General features: G+C 41.2%; 1 protein-coding gene across 1 annotated transcript in view; it reads right to left on the reverse strand.

Annotated features, from left to right (window-relative positions):
* Positions 1–5409: 5409 nt before the first annotated feature.
* LOC110175732 (B-cell lymphoma/leukemia 11A-like) overlaps positions 5410–16651 on the reverse strand; it is a 31520-nt gene continuing 20278 nt past the window's right edge. Inside the window, exon 3 of the mRNA XM_055158007.1 lies at positions 5410–10371. Coding sequence (XP_055013982.1) covers positions 8393–10371 — 1979 coding nt within the window. The 3' untranslated portion in view covers positions 5410–8392. The remainder of the gene's footprint in view (positions 10372–16651) is intronic.

Consider the following 16651-nt stretch of genomic DNA (forward strand, 5'->3'; position numbering starts at 1 on the left):
TTTAGCAAGAACATGCAATGACCTATTCAGAAAGGCCTGGGCTACAGTTCAAACCTGATCAAAACTTATCAGACTTCCCAACAGACACTGGTCCACACTAAAATGGTATGCACCCACATAATCCAGGCAGTAATGCTTAAGAGGAGCAAATTGAGCTAGAGAAACTGTAATAAAATGTGCCAAAGCCTTTTAAACTCTTCAAAAGATAGAGAAGTCCACATTTGTTTACAAAAAATGCAGTGGAAACATAGTCTGAACTCAGGCAAAAATATATTTCTTTACATTTACAACCAAAAAAAAATCACTCTAAGAATCCATGTTGGCACCGTTTACAATCCCTTTGCTGAGTTATATCCAGCCTCAATGACACCGAAATATTGTGTAGCATAAAGAGATTGAGGATGAACTTTGAACTTTTATTCACAGGACAGTAAACAGGCGCCCTGCTGTCTCCCCCATGCTTCAGCTTCATACAGCAGAAACACATACAGGTGCACTAACAGGCTGAGGCCACTCACTGTATGACCTGTTTTAGTGCTCAAAGAAATCTCCCCATGGCTGCGCACCTGGTCAGCACACCTCCACACAGGCAGGGGGCAGTGGTTGCATGTTCAGGCCCATCCTGTTAATATAGTTATGCAAGAATATGTAAGTCGGCATGATACCTACACAGGTACGACTCAAATACAGTGTGTTTTTTGCAAGTGTCCCATGGTTCAAGGTCAAAGCAGCACCTCCACCCCTACTTTGTCCAATAAGAAACCCCATAGGTTATGACAAGATTTTTTTATCTCAAAAAATAAAATTGGCATAAGATTGTGCACACATAAGGAAAGAGATCTTGTGCATTCTTCCCCTTATGTTTACATTTGCCATGGATAAAAATTGGTTAATGTTGCTGAGTCTTGTGCCTCTGGAGAAGATATAGTTCCAAAAGAACTGTTAGAGTAACACAGCAAAAATATATCAAATAAATCAAAAATGAGATGAGATCAAAATTGTTAAATTAACTGCACAAATAAATCATTATAAATTTTGTCAAAATCTTGTCTTTTCTTGTTCTCGTGGGCCCTGTCATGGAAATAGCCTTTCCCTACTGTTCATTCATGTAATTTCACATTCTAAAACACTACCTGTGCATTATTAACTTGGATTTTTTAATGTTTGTTTTGCAGACCTTTTTCTGGCTTAATTTGATAGGACACTAGGAGTTTTAAATAGAGTAGAGAGAAGGGAGAAACATTTGGTAAACTGTTGGAGGCAGATGTAAACTTAAAAAACCAAGGCAAGTTTTGATACATATTCACTCCAGCTCTACCAGTGAGCCACTCAACCAAGCAGGTTTGGTCTGATGTAGTGCCGAAGAACATCTGTTATTAAGATGTGTCTTAAATTTACTTTATCACTTCATGTAATAAAGTTGTGCATGCTATTGCGATTGCTGCATAAGTTTGAAATGCCACATGGCTAGCAATAACAGCAAAGCCTTCAGGCCCTGGTCCTCAATTATGACCAACTCAGTATTTGAACATTCCTCCCCCATCAGTCATTAGCCTCTGTCCTTTTTCACTCAAGGGTCAAAGTTTTCACCCTATCTGGAAGCCATCAGCCCTACCAGTCCCTCCGCGAGTCTGCCTCTCTGTACAAGTTCCAAAAAACGTACTTCAGTGTTACAGGGAAAAGATATTTAAAAGCAATACTTCACAAGCGAGGTAACACGGATCTGTGCCAAGTTTTTTCTCTGCCAGTCTCCGCACACATTGTCTCGCGGCGGGGCAGACTACGACTCAGATGTTGTGAGGGGGAGGAGAAGGAGGAAGAGCGGGAGGGCTGAGGGAGGGAGGGGGTTACTTGTGCTGTGATCCAGTTTACTATTTTGGCTAGAGCGCTTTCTTCTCGCTGTGTGGTCATGAGGGAGATCCGGCCAGGCAGCAGCAGGAGCAGGCACCGAGTATGGGCAGGACACTGGCTGGACACAGAAACTATTTGAAAAACTTTGGAGAAAACTTGTCGTTACTTGTCCTTGCACTTCAACTTGGGACATCCCAGCTTGACCAAACTTCAACTTCAGCCACTCTCCTCTTGGCCTCTCTCCCATCCCCCCTCGCGCTCCTCAGACAGACACAGCTACCCTCCTGGACGTTTCCTTTCTGCTGGCCTGCCCCAACAAAGGTGCTCAGTCATGTGAAACCTAATCTCCAGTCCCCCCAAAACCTCACCTTTGACCCCTTCAGTCTTCACAGAGCCAAGGGGGAAGGGAGCTAGGGGGCAGGAAAGGGAGGCTTTTGGAAAAGGTCACATTCCCGAAGACACTGCTGTGTACCCACGTGTGTGTAAGTGTATGTGTGTGTGTCTGTAGTCCATTATGTGGTTTCTGCTCCAACATCAGCATGTGCGTTTGATTCGACAGGAGAAGAGGATCGGCCATGCTCTTAACGGCTTTGTAAAAGTTGGAACGTCATGTTGGAGGGTATTTTACAGTATATCAACCAGAAGTACTACATAAAATATTTGGCTCCCCATGTGGTTTGTTTAAAAGTCAACATGAACCTAAAACTGGACTAAACCCAGTATGCACCCAGAGGTACTAAAGGGTTAAGCAGAGAAAAATAAATACAGACAACTCACTCCAGCAGTCTAAACCAGAACAGAACTGGGCCTTAAAATCAGGACTTTTTGGTGGGTTAGCTTTTACGTCAGATGTCCTTCAGTTGGAATCAATATTGTAGCTTGAGTGGAGAATGTTGATGTGCCTTGCTCAAGGACACAAGAGTAGAGAGTAGACGGTGTGAAGTAATACATGAGTTGCCTATGATATGCTTAAATGTAGTACTACCATCAACCCAACTAAAAAAAAATAAAATAAAATGACTAAATAAATTTAATATTTAACTTCACTGGGAGAAGTTGTAGTTGTAGATGATTTCTGGTGTAGGCAAGTGCTTTTATCTGTCTGTTTATGTCACAGTAACTTACACCTATTTGAAGAATGATATTATATTAGACTAACAAAATTATGTTTAGTCAAATTACCATTAATTAATAAAATGTGATGCTTCTTCTCACAACAATCTGAATACTAAAATTTGATATTATGACATCCATGCTTGAGAACCACATGGATACTACATGCACTTGCCGTGTTTGTTGGAAGCACTTTGAGTCTAGTCCAATAGACAAAACACAGACTTTGTTTTTCAGCCGGACCAGACCTGTAAGTCTTGTTGGAGCAGAGCTCTCCTCCTCAGTTCTCTGTGTGTGTGTCTGTGTGTGAGCGGGTGTCAGCTGTCCTGGGTGATTAGTGCTTTTATATTGTTCCAAAGAGGCCGGACGAACCAGGGCCCCTCTTCACTGCTCTCGCACAGCTGCAGTCTGCCTCTCAAGATCTTCCCTTCCTTCGCTCACCCACAGAACTGAAACATGAAATTGCCGAACTATCCAAGGAACAGGGAAGCTAATAGAACATAGTATGAAGAGAACTATTCCCAGATCTGTAGCTTTACATTGCTGGGTTTTGATGGACACTACCACAGTGGAAGTAGCGTGAAAAATACTCAAATCACTCTATACCTCGTTTTTGCCAAGTCCAAATTTATCCTTTCTGTGGTCATCATATCTGTCATCTGGAGTGTTATTTACATTTTAATCAGCACAGGTTTTTAAATCAGATGTCATAATTTTATCCCAGCATAAAACTGTAAACCATGAGCTACAGCAGGACACCCAGGAATTAATTCCCAAATCCCAAGGACCTAAAACCTACTAAATAGCAATGTGACTCCAGATTAAAACCTTTTATAAAAAACATTTATTCAAGCATGGGACTGGCTCATCACACAGTATTATAAATTACTTGTGGCCTCTAATCTAAGTTTTTAGTTGAATTGGCTCAGAGTTGCCAGTGATTTGCATGGAGTAAACAAAATTTAAATGATGAAGTGAGGATGGTTCCTGAGCAGGATTTCTCCAGACCTCCACTGCCTAAACAGGCAAGTCAGGACATACAACAACACAGAGAGAGAGAGAGAGATGGAGAAACAGATAGAAAGAGAGAGAATGGGTGAGAGAAAGAGGGTGGAGGGGTCTTTATCTGTGCTAGAGTGTTTGTGAACTAGTTCCTATTAGCATAATGAACTAATAAATTCTTGCCCTTCAACAGGGAATCTGTGTATCCCCCTAAGACAAGACTGAAATTAGGGTAGCACATTTTCTCCTCTATGTCTTGTTTTACAAATGAGCAAAAGAGCTATTTGGTGGATGGGAGATTTAAAACCCCACATGACAAACGTGTTTTACTTTGTTGAAAGAGTGGTGACTGTTGCTTTATGACTTAAGGCCATATGTCCACACAAGGAGAGGAGGAAGGGTCCAGCAGTCTGCTATGGGAAAACTATGTGCTATGCTATGGTAGCTGGATTTGTGGCTGGCTATTGTTGCTTTCTTGACATTGAACTTGGAGTAGAGAGAGGGGGCTGGTTGGGTCTTAAGCTTTAGAAGTGTTATGCTGTCTGCCTCTCTCGCTGTATACCCCCACACCCTCCCTGAGCACACAGAGCACCCCCCCACTTCCTCACAACTCGCCTTTATCTTAACTGTCAACACCTGGCCCAAGCAGGAACCTCTGTGTATCTGTGAACTTTAATCTGGCCCCGCTCAGCAAACAGCGCCAGGCTCGGACAAGAGAGCCATTAGTCTGTCATGTCGCCCTCAGTGCCTCCACAACACACCAGGAAATAGAGAAGAGAGAGGGCTGGGGGTAGAAAGAGGAAACAAACTGAAATGTTAAATATAATATAAAGTGGTGTGAAAGATCAACAACATACCAAAATATAATATAATTCATACTGTTTCCTATCCTTGTAATTATTAATAGATCAATAATTGTTATTGAACAAAATGGACTCTGTGAAGGGCAAGAAGAACTGGTATAGAGTTCTTGTGACTCTATCTGTACCCCATATTACTCACCTGTAAAACTCAACTCAATCTGTGGCTCAAAGTAAACCAGTCTTCTGAGTATTAACAAAATAATTTATGCTAACTTTTGTACTAACTCATGATGTTGTACGTATACATATTTGTTTTTGGGTTTTTTTTAGTAATAATCCATCATATTAACAATATCCAGTTTCATTCATTAAGGTGCACTGTTAATTAAAGAATTATGTCCAACCTTGTCTCAACAGGACTTAACTGTTTAATTTCAAACAAACACTGAAAAAATGTCTGTTTTTTTCTTTAGATGATAGTACAAGTTAATAAATACTATATTGCTGAATGCTAATTTGGGCTTCTACAACCTTACAATTTTATTTTCTTCAAATGTGTAAGATGCATGTCTAAGTATGCTGAGATCTGACACCTGTACATATCTTAAGTGGGTAAGAAGAAAGACAAAAATATTCAAAATATGTGTGTAATACTTCTTTATTTTTGAGACAAAATGGCTGAGTGACAGAATAATGCAGACAAGAGCTGAAAATAGAGTGGTATCTCCATAACGGAAAATAACAACATTAAAAAGTCAAGCAACAACTCATTAAGATTGGTCAATGACCTTTGGTCATCAAACAGAATGAAGCCATCTGAGTGACAGAGGGAGTGGTCTGGTTCAGCAGTGCTCCGTTCACAACAGAGGACCGTGTGTGTGTAAGTGTGTGTTATAATAAATAATGTCGACCAATGACCAGTCAACTTCAAGTTCAGGACAAACAGATCACAGGATGAAACAATGTACCTCAAAATAATCTGCAATGACTCCAAGTACCAAATATCTTTGCTTGTTCAGAATATGCCTTGCATATGAGATGTACCATCAGTAAATTACAAAGCACCTTGGTTTGTTTGGCAAACAAATACAACGTAAACTAAAATCAAACCATTTTAAATTGAAGGTGAATCGATTGCATATGACAAAAGTTTTTTTGTCTGAACGGCTGGAATGTTTTAGGTGGACAGTACAAAGTTGGCTACTAAGAAAACCCAACAATAGCTTGTGATACTGCATATAAAATGGCAGGAGAGAAAAATATATATAAAACAAACTAAAAGATATGTACAACCACCTGTTTTCACCTGGTGTGGTCACTCCAGCGGGACTGCCTGAGGAGGCCATCATATGACCTCTCACCCCTGGAGATCACCACAATTTATTTTCAAAAACATACGTATTTTCAAGCATACAAAGTATTCACACTATATTATCCTGCCAAATTAAGAAAATATACGGTGGCAGCTTGTTGGGATTTTTTTCACTACAGAAAAAAGGATACATTGAAACCTTGAAAGAGTACAGGCAAACAGTAAAAAATACAGGCTCCAACATAAATACTATAAGTGCCTACACTAGTGAACATTAATTTCAAATACCATTCTAAATACAGAAGGTAGACCATAAATGTGATGGAGCATAGGAACAGACAAACGTGTGCAGTTTCCTACGCCTTTAAGTTCTCTCTATATATTTATATATCATAAATCTCTTCCAAATTCAAATTTTATGTTCAACCTGAAGACAAGTGTATAGTAAAGGCAAATAAAGATGAGACATGTTCATTACAATTCATTACAATGTGAAAAAGTCAAGGCCATCACCAAGACAAGAGAAACAGCACTTAACAATAAAAAACTTAAATAATGATCTCCCCTAAAACAGAAGTGTTCAAATCCACAACAAAAAGTACCTATATAAAGTCAATTTGTTACTGAGCAGTTTGATGTCTATGAAGCAGGATATTTTTATGGCGTTCCTGCATTATACCATCAGAAGCCAAGTTGGGGTTGGCTCAAGACAAACATGGCTGGCAATAGTTTCAAGTCTTACTTTAGAATTTTTTTGTCTTTTTAATGTAAAAGAAATGACACCACACTAATCTGTCAGCATAAGAGCAGGTTTTCCCTTGAGCGTCCGACTGTAAACTGGGAAAATTAAACAGTGCACGTATTTAATACCAGATGTAAACCTGGTGTTCATTTATACTCGACCGGCTGTACCTCCGATTAGAGAGACAGATACAGAGACAGGCAGAGTCACAAGTGCTATCTTTAGTAATGACAGGGATGGAGATTCACTAACAACATGACGACTAGAGCTTTGCTGCTCAAACACAAATGAATGGATGAAAGTTTCAAGCTAAACCTTTTGACATTTGATGTGGATTTTTGTTAAAGATTATTTCCAATAGGATTCAGTATAGGAGTTATTTAAAGTTCCTAACACTAATGCAGTTAAAGTAAGCGCTATAAGGATATAACAATTGAATTGTAAAGACACCTGGTCATCCCACACCACCCACGACCCTGACCCTCAACCCCATAGCCCACCCCCAAAGAAACGGTCTAGCTTAGAGCAACTACAACCCACTGTGTGGTCTTCAAGTGACTGCTGCACCAATGCTGACGGGTGACACACAAACATTATACAGAGCTAATACAAAACAAAACTTTAATTTTCAAAGCGAAAAATTAAGAGCTTTATGTTGGTTCAATGACTTGTTAATTGAGTACCCTTCAGGAACGGTACACCAAAATAAAACCTTGATGAAAAGTTAACAAAAATTCCCACTTTAAGCATGTAACATGCCATGAAACATAAAGAGGAGCAACATAAGTCAGGCAGATGATGATTCAACAGAGAAAAGAGAAATCACTCGAGCTGGTTCTGTTGTTCTGCTCAGACGCTGCATGACGGACAGGTGCTTGATGCAAGGACCTGCTTTTCACATGTACAAAGTGGCCTGTATTCATAGCAGAAACTCCGAGCTTATAGCAAAAGGAGGGCTAGCTAATTCAGGTAAAGGCACTCTCAGTTGTCATTTCACACCATATTGTTCATCTCATTGTAGTTTGAAGAAAAAAGTATTTTATGGCGCTAGTGCCTAGCAACTAATAGGCGGCCCAATTTCATATAAAGGTATATATATCTCAATCTTGCATTGAAAATCTTTTACAAAGAACATTTTAGTGTGACCCTGCTTTTTGATGTTTTGATAACTTGACACTGTCCACTATGTAAAACACAAAACTGTACATGATATGTAAAACAGTATGCACTGTATGCAGCATGGGTTCTCATAACTAAGTTTTTGTCAAGGAAAACAAAAGAATCAACAGCTACACTAACACAACCAAACCCACCAGCCAAGGACAATTTCTCTCTAAGTAGCCAAAACACACTGAGCATGCTGTCCAGTTACAAAAAATACAAAACATGTAAATTATTGCACAATAGAAAGGCTCAAAAAGTTTTGATGCGTATTGCCCCATTCTTGGATCATGCATTCAGCTTGTCCAATCGGGGACGTAAACAGGGCAGTATGTGTCCAACCCTGTCGTCCTCTCCCCTCACGTAGTGGCTAGCTAGCGAGGGTCACTGTTAGCCCAGAGTCTTTGTCTACTCAGTCTTAATGTCATTAGCCAGAGGCCGGTCGCTGTGCCACTTCTTCATGTGTTTCTCCAGAGTGCTGTAGACACTGAAAGGCATGTGGCAGATTTCACATTTGTACACATCCTTACCCATCTGTCCGTGGGTTTTCATGTGGCGTGTGAGCTTGGAGCTCTGAGCACAGGCATAACTACACAGCTCACACTTGTACGGCCGCTCTCCTGTGTGACTGCGTCTGTGAACTGTCAAGTTACTGCAGTTTTTAAACACTTTGCCACAAAATTCACAAGTGTCACTGCGGCGGCCATCTTTAGAGCTGGGCCGACCGTTTCCACTACCCCCGTGAGGTGTGCTGGCCCCACTCCCTGTGCCACTGCGTCCTGAAGCAGCACGCTCTCCGTCCAGCTCACCAGGGGGAGTAGAGAACCGCAGACTGCCATTCTCTGATGAGTGCTCTGAAGAAGAGGCGAAAGGCGATTGTCTTGAGTCCCCACCTGAAAAGTTGAGGAAAGGGTCTTTGAGTTGTCTGGAGGCTGCATACCCCGCTAACCACTGAGAATAGACATTCTCAGTGTTCGGGATGGTGGGGGTAGGCGGGTCAATGTCTTTCTCCACTTTGATGCGTTTTGACAGAGGACTGAGAGAGCCTGGACTCACGCCTCCTAACAATTTACGTGAGATGCTGTCAACTGTTATGGGCCCGAGTCCATTCATAGGAGTAGTGGCTCCATCCTCGGCCCGGTCAGACTCCATGGCTGAGTCCTCATCTCCTGGGTCGCGTGATGAGTTCCTGCGGTGGGGGTGCAGAGCATCACTGTTTTGATGGTGCCGCGCCCCCTCCAGTCTCAGGCTGAACCGATAGTCGCTTCTGTCATCGCCGTCAGCGACATGGGGCTTACTCTCCATCTCATCCTCCAGCTCTTCTTCCTCCTCCTCTTCTTCCTCCTCTTCTTCCTCCTCTTCCTCCTCCTCTTCCTCCTCTTCCTCCTCCTCATCTTCCTCTCCATTCTCTGCCATCAGACCGTTGTTCTCATTCTTGAACTTGGCCACCACAGACTTGAGTGCATCTGTAGCACTGTTCATGATGTCGCTGGTGCCGGGCTCAGGTGAGCTAGTGGCAGAGAGCCCATCTTCAGACTTAGCGTTCATCAGAGACTTGTTCTGGCAGTGGGTCTTCATGTGCCTCTTGAGTTTGCTGGCTTGGGTGCAGGCGTGGTTACACAAGTGACATTTGAAGGGCTTCTCCCCAGTGTGGCTCCGTCGGTGAACGATTAGGTTACTCTGGAACTTGAAAGTTTTTCCACAGAACTCACAAGACTTTGCCTTTAGAGGAGTACCTGGTTGAACAGCATTGGAGCTGGCATTGGGAGTGGAGTGGGATCCAGAAGGAGACTGGGAGGTGGACAGAGGAGGTGTGGCTGAGAATGGAGGCTTGGAGCCAGGCTGGAAAGGTAAAAGGCGTTGCATAGGGTTAGGTCTATTTGGAGAAAGAGGAGGGGAAGCTCCAGCTGCGTTTCCAGCCAGCTCTCGGAGACGTCTGGAGAAGTCCATGCTTTGAGGAGGCTCAAGGGGCACAGAATTTAGCCTCATGACTCTGTCGAAGGCGCTGGGATGGTGAGTGGCCAGTGCCAGGTCGTCAGGGCTCAGGTGATGTCGAGGAGGAGGGCTGAATAAAGGTGGAGTCCTGGGATATCGGCCCTCTCGAGGGGTGGAGGCTGAGTCCCGTCCTGAACCAGATCCTGGCATTCTCAGCAGGCTGTACGGACTGCCTTCTGCCAAGTGCACTGCATGCATGGGTGGCTGGGATGAGGCGCAGTCACCACCCATCCCAGGAGCTGTGGCCACACGGGGGGTCAAGGGGCTGCCAGGCTCACTCTCCAGGTAGATCCGAAAACCATGAGTGTTCTGGGCGTGTTGGAGCAGGAACCAGGCACTGGTGAAGGGCTGCTTACATGTGGTGCAAGTATAACTGCTGGGCTCATCTTTATCTGTGGGGAGAGCACACACAGGAGGGATGTGTTATTACATGGGAATATGTAGTAATGTTTAAGTCATTTAGTATGTTTGTCTATGCGCTCATTGCAAATTATTGTGCTTTTAATACCAATGTTATTTATATATATATATATATATATTTATATTATATATATATATATATAATATATATATATTTTTTTTTTTAAATACTATTAAATACAACCTCTGCAAAAGAATGAAAAAAGCCAATCTGTGGACACGGATAGGACTTTAGATATTTCACATAATTGCCTTTGAATGGCACTTGTACAGTGACCTGAGATTTGCTTCACAATGCCCACCTAATCTCATTAAACACACTCATCTCTTTCTGGCACCTTGTTTATAGAATTAGAGAGGCTGAAGTAGGACAAGTAGCTGCATATTAATAGTGAATACAAATAGGAGGTCACATGGTAAGATATTGTTGCAGCATTTATCACAAAAAACATTAACATTTCAACAACAAAAAACTGAACTAAAAGGCATGTGTATTGGTGAAAATAGTGTGCATGTGAATGTGTGAGTGTGTGTTTGTGTGTGGGAGGTTCATAAAACGCATTTCAAGCATTACTTTTCTATTTCTGATATTTCATGCTTTATGGATTTATTTAAATCCTCTCAGGTGAATAGAGAAGGGGAAGGGGAAAGCAGAAGTGAGAGATATGCAAAATACGAAGCATCCGTCACTTGCAAATGTGCTCCCTCTTTCATCTCAGGGCTTTATTATCCTTTCTTCTTTCTATTTCACTGGAGGGCATTTTTCTCAAGACATTTGTACACACTGCACCTAAACCAGGGCTGCAGCGAGGAGGCAGCAGCAGCAGCAGATTGTGTTTGTGTATGCACAATGCCTTCGACGAAGATGGACAGCCTTGCATGTTTAACGGCAGCGGTGGCTAAAAGACAAAGAGGTGAAGATGGTGAAGAGAAGCGCAGGTCTGAAAATGGAGGAGCAGCAGATGAGCATTCTACTGTTGTGTGCTTGTCCTTTCTACTGAGCATCCACAGCCCCCTCCAAACAATCTTACTTAAAGACCAAAACGCAGCATAAAATGTGCACCCAATCAAACCTCTGCAAACCTTTTTCTCTTGACTGAAAGGAGTTGGAGGGGGGGTATACTGGTAAATTATGGATCATTACAATCTGCAAAAATTACAGTTAATTGCTGCCACCTGCAAGGGGCTTTGACCCACTATGGAATTTTTCCATCATAAAAAAGCCATTTGCCCGTACACGTTTTTGGTCTCTCTTTTCATAAGCACAAATAAAATGAGCCCACTACATTGGCTTCAGTTCAGTGTGTACAATACCATTATGCCTGTGCTTAAAGGCTTGTATCGCTCATAAAACAGCAATAATCAGGCCCTTCTGCTTTACTTTTGATTTAATTTCTGCCTTTACACATAATGGGGTGAAACAAACCACATCAGTACACAGTGCAATATAGAGATTTTAGTTTTTGCATTTCATAAACGAGAAGTGAGATACTAAGGGGGCAAACAGCTGTGTCCATCAGAAAGAACATGGGGAAAAAAGAAGTCGAAAGAGTGAATGAAGTGTAGCGTGAAGGAGACACTTCCTAATGACAACCTACCACATGTTTGAAGGATGCCACTGCCACCAAACAGCACTTCAAAGGCTCTAGCCGATTCATTTTCTTATGTATCAAAAGCAGAGTGACCGCTTCTGTGTAATCACGTCCCATCTCGGGCATTTGGCTAACTGTGCACATGCCAAAGCAGAGGCAATAATTGTTATTCCCTTCCTGACAGGGGACAGGCTGATGGGCATCTGCAGCCTGACCAAAGGATGCCCACTTTCACAACAATGCCAGAGAAGATATCTAAATAAGCCCACTATTGTCTGTAATAGCTATCCTCAAAGGAATGGAGAGACAGTTTTCAAAAGGCAAAAAAGACATTCTGACAAAGCGTTTGATGCTCTTGAAGTTTTTCTCTCTCTCTCCAGAAGAGCAGAGAGAAAGAAAGAGTGATCTTATACAAACTAGGCTGTCCTCTAATGGAATAAAGGACATCCACATGGTCTGGCCATCCTGTTCTATATTTTTTCAGTCTATGGCAAGTTTGAGAGCTAGGACTAATGCTGGATCTTCAGGTTCCTTTGAAATAGGATCAGCAGTGACGAGAAGCCACAATGACAACCCAGCTGCCATTTCAGAGGAATGACTGAAAGAAGGGACTTTGGGGGAAGAGCGAGCGATGCAGGAGGTAGAGAAAAGAGGAGAGAGGAGAGGACAGAGCTGATGGGGGATTCCTCTGTAGGAGAAAAGTAGAGACGGATAATCAGAACAGAGGGAAGACACGCGGCAGAGAATAGCAAAGGAATAGGGGGTTATAAAGACTTGTTCAAAGCCATTTCAGCACATTGCTGCACAAAGCAAAGCAGGGGAGGCTATTACAGTGGCTAATACAGAGAGATGTCAGGCAGAGCAGAGAGAATATAATCTGGGAAGTGTGGAGGAAGGCCCACCAGAATCACAGACCGACTCGCAAAGGTCCAAGATCCCTAAAGAATAGTGTATTTTGCAACTTGGAAATATTTCAAAACAAAGTGAGAGTTTGTGAAAGTTAAATAAGCAAAGATAAATCGTCAACTATCAGTAGTGAATGTTGAAGGAAAAACTAGGCCTACATGTTGCTAAAAATTTACAAAATCTTTGACAAATGTCTAAATGTTTACTTGAGATATTGATGATATTTTTGTTTATTTGGATACTGAATGAGAGCATGAAACAACAAAACCGGGTCGATCCAAGATTCAGATTTGAATTATTGAATATAGAGTTCTTTTTTTTTTCTTTTTTTTTTACCACATGGACCACCAAAGCGCCCTCGAGGCCTCTTTCTAAACAACTTTATTTAACAAACTTCACAAACTACCTTGACCTCTATGTTTGGGTTTGTCCTTGACCATCCCATAAACAGACCCTCATGTGTGGCTCTCTGAGATATTGGTCATTTAGCTAATGGAGGAACAAGCTAACAGGATTAGCTTCTGGTTCCTCCAACAGAAGAAGACAAGAAGAGGAGGACAGCACACAGAGGGGACGCACCATGTCACTGTCTGTGCAAATCTATCGCCCTGTGCCTCCCTCACACTACCTGAGAGGTGATTATGCTAATAGCAGGACTTTGCCAATATTCATAAGTGTTTATAGGTGTTGGGCTGAGTGCTTTGCGAAGGTGGAGGCTTGTCAATAGGATGGCTCTTAAGGATGCCTGGACCACAACTGCAGTTAATGTGATTACGGCCCTGTTTATGTCATTAGGGTATTCACAGTCAGGGATTGGACAGAGGTGAAGGGTGAAAGCAGAGGTTGGAGGAGAAGCAAGAGAGGGAGACAAGGCTACACTTCATGTGGAGGGCAACTGTTAAGAAATTATAAACGGGACTAAGTGGCTTAAGAGTAACTACTTATGACTGTCAGATTATTGTTTTGAATAACAATGCTATTGCAGATGTTTAGATTTCTTTCTGTGTTCAGTTTATTTATTTTTTTAATAAGCTCAATAATAAAAAGTAATCTAATACTACACAACTAAAACAAGCCAAACAGAGGAGCTCATTCTCAAACAGACTCCTACAGCTCCGCACAAAGATACAGGACTATATTTATACCATACTCCATACAACTGTACAACAACTAACCCTTATGTCATAGATAACCAAGTCATGTCAATCACTATTTCATTTTTGCATTGTTTTTTTCTTGCAACCTCTTGTATATAACTGAGATATATTTGTATATTTATGTATTACTATATTTCTGGATTTTTTATTTTTACTTATACATTTTCATTTATATGGTTATGCCTTAATTGAGACCAGTCTCTTGTTATTGTTATTTTTGTTATTTATTACCATTTATATTTTTGCTCTTCATTATTATAATAAATTGTGATCTATGAGCTAATGTGTCAAAATAATTTCCCTTGTGGATCTATATAGTGTAATTCTAAGCCAAAACCAGTGCTAGTTCGAGGAAAATCATAATCACAATGCAACAATTTCCTTAACTTTCTTTAATTTTGACTGCAACTCTTCTTTTAATTCTTTCCTCAATTTTGTAGTGCTCAAAATAACTATATTGGCTTCCCTTAAGTGGCCTGTCAGCTGCTAATGCAATATAGTTTCAACAGGACCTTTACTCTGTCTATAACACACACACTGCCTGGCTCATATACTCAGTGTTTGTGCTGAGCCACTTGCCACAGACAAAAGCCTTGTTTGACCAACACTTGTTCCTGAGACAAAGCCGAATGCAGGAAATACGCTTTACTGCACAAAGAGAGAGCCCGCCATTACAGCACTGGTCTAAAAAACGCTAAACTTTTGCCAGTTTCTAGTGTGGGCCCTACAACGCTGGCTGGTGTTTGAGTTAAACACTGCACAATTGGAAGAAGCTGACCACTATTACCGCACAAACTGTACAAGGAGGAGACATTAAGTAGAAGTGCAGGCAAAGAGGAGGGGGCCAGATCAGCTGATAAAGACTGTGGTGGTCTTTAGGTGACTGTGCCCAGAGTAAAGTACGCTTCTGGCTGTAGCTTTGTCTCCAATCAGACTTGCTTAGTTCTTACATTTCCTGCTCCCTTCTCCTTCTCCTGAAAGTTGATAAGAGCAACAGTGGAATTTAGGAGTCCACCTGAACCACTAAGGAGCCATTACTGAGGTGTAAGTGAATGCATACTCCAAACACAATAGCCAAACAATGTGTCTTTGTATGCGTGACCCACATGTGTAGCTTTCTCCGTAGACAAGATGTGCGGCTAGCTGTTATAGACATTTTACAGGGAAGATTTGTTTCATGTATCAAGTTAAGTCTATGATGGGCTGTTTTTATCATCACAATAATTGCAATAAAAAATAACTGATCACATATTTTTTATTCATTGGTTATGCTAGTGTTGGGGCAAGTAGGTTACTATGATACAGATACCTCTGCTGCCAATACCAATAAGATTTGAATCAACTGAAACACCTCTATTATAAAGAATTTCTGCACACATCCGAACTTGAACTGATCTAACATTTGAACATGTTAGCAGAGAAACTGAAATATGTATAAAGTATTTCAAAAATGGGTTTAAAAATGTATTTAAAAAAATAAGTTTTGAGAAATTTTAAGTATTGATATTTTCGGCTTGTCTACATGGAAGCAACAATAATTTTGTATAAATCCGGCTAGCACAAATTTATACTGTGAAATTGTGTTCCTTTTTAGTTCCTCCTCAGATAGCAATAGTACCGCTCCTCACACTCATAGGTAATACCCTTGACTTCTACACAAGCGACTATCAAATTATAATTACAGTTGCTCTGTGTTTCCTCGTCTGTGTAACCTTATTCTCTTTGATGTTTTTTCACATGAACTGCTTTTGAACTGACCATCACACTGTCCACGCATTCAACCAGCTTCACTGACCGCATCTGGACACTTTGTGCTTGGCTGCAGACCTCATAATAATCCAGGCCAGTGGTGTCTTAGATGTAGATCATTATTTGCTCTGTGTTTAGACCAGTAACAGTGGGACTCTGTACTCTTGTTGTTTCTCATCCCAGCTAATAGTACAGTGAAGAGACCTCTGGGTATCTAAGCCTAACCAGTCTAATTAAATGGACCGATGCTTATGTAAGTATCCATAGAGATTATTTATTTAAACAGGCTCTGCTTCATGGGATCACCAACAGCTTAATGTGCAGTGAAGAGAGTATTTAATAAAGGGCGAAATCAAAGTGGCTGCTTACAGTCAGTGTCAGTTTTAGCACATGTGTCCAGGTACAAAGACTTAATCAAAACTGGGGTATTTTTGGACCCACACAATGTCCCAGCTGGGAGTCCATGTCTTCTGAAGGACAATGTAAAAATCTATGACAAAGAAAAGACATGTCTCAATTTGGTACAACATAAACCAATATATTCATGTAGTTGAGAATAGTACAGGTACACTCTTGGGACTGGTGCATTCACTGTCACATTAACTGATAGTTTAGAGTCACTAATTAAATACCAGAAATCTTCTTGTGGGGTACCTGTTGTAAATTATATGAATACTGATTGATATGAAGAAGATGGTATTTAGATGATAATATCTTATTATGATCAAGATAAGTACTAGGTTCTCGTCAACACACAGCTTTAAAGTCACTTAACTAGTCCTCAGACAAAATTTTAAAAAAGATTTTAAAATGACTGCAAATCATATTCAAAGACATACAAGTTGCAT

The sequence above is a fragment of the Boleophthalmus pectinirostris genome, unplaced genomic scaffold (genome assembly GCF_026225935.1).
Source record: "Boleophthalmus pectinirostris isolate CB_2022bp ecotype Guang Dong unplaced genomic scaffold, ASM2622593v1 HiC_scaffold_22, whole genome shotgun sequence".
Taxonomy (NCBI): Eukaryota; Metazoa; Chordata; class Actinopteri; order Gobiiformes; family Gobiidae; genus Boleophthalmus; species Boleophthalmus pectinirostris.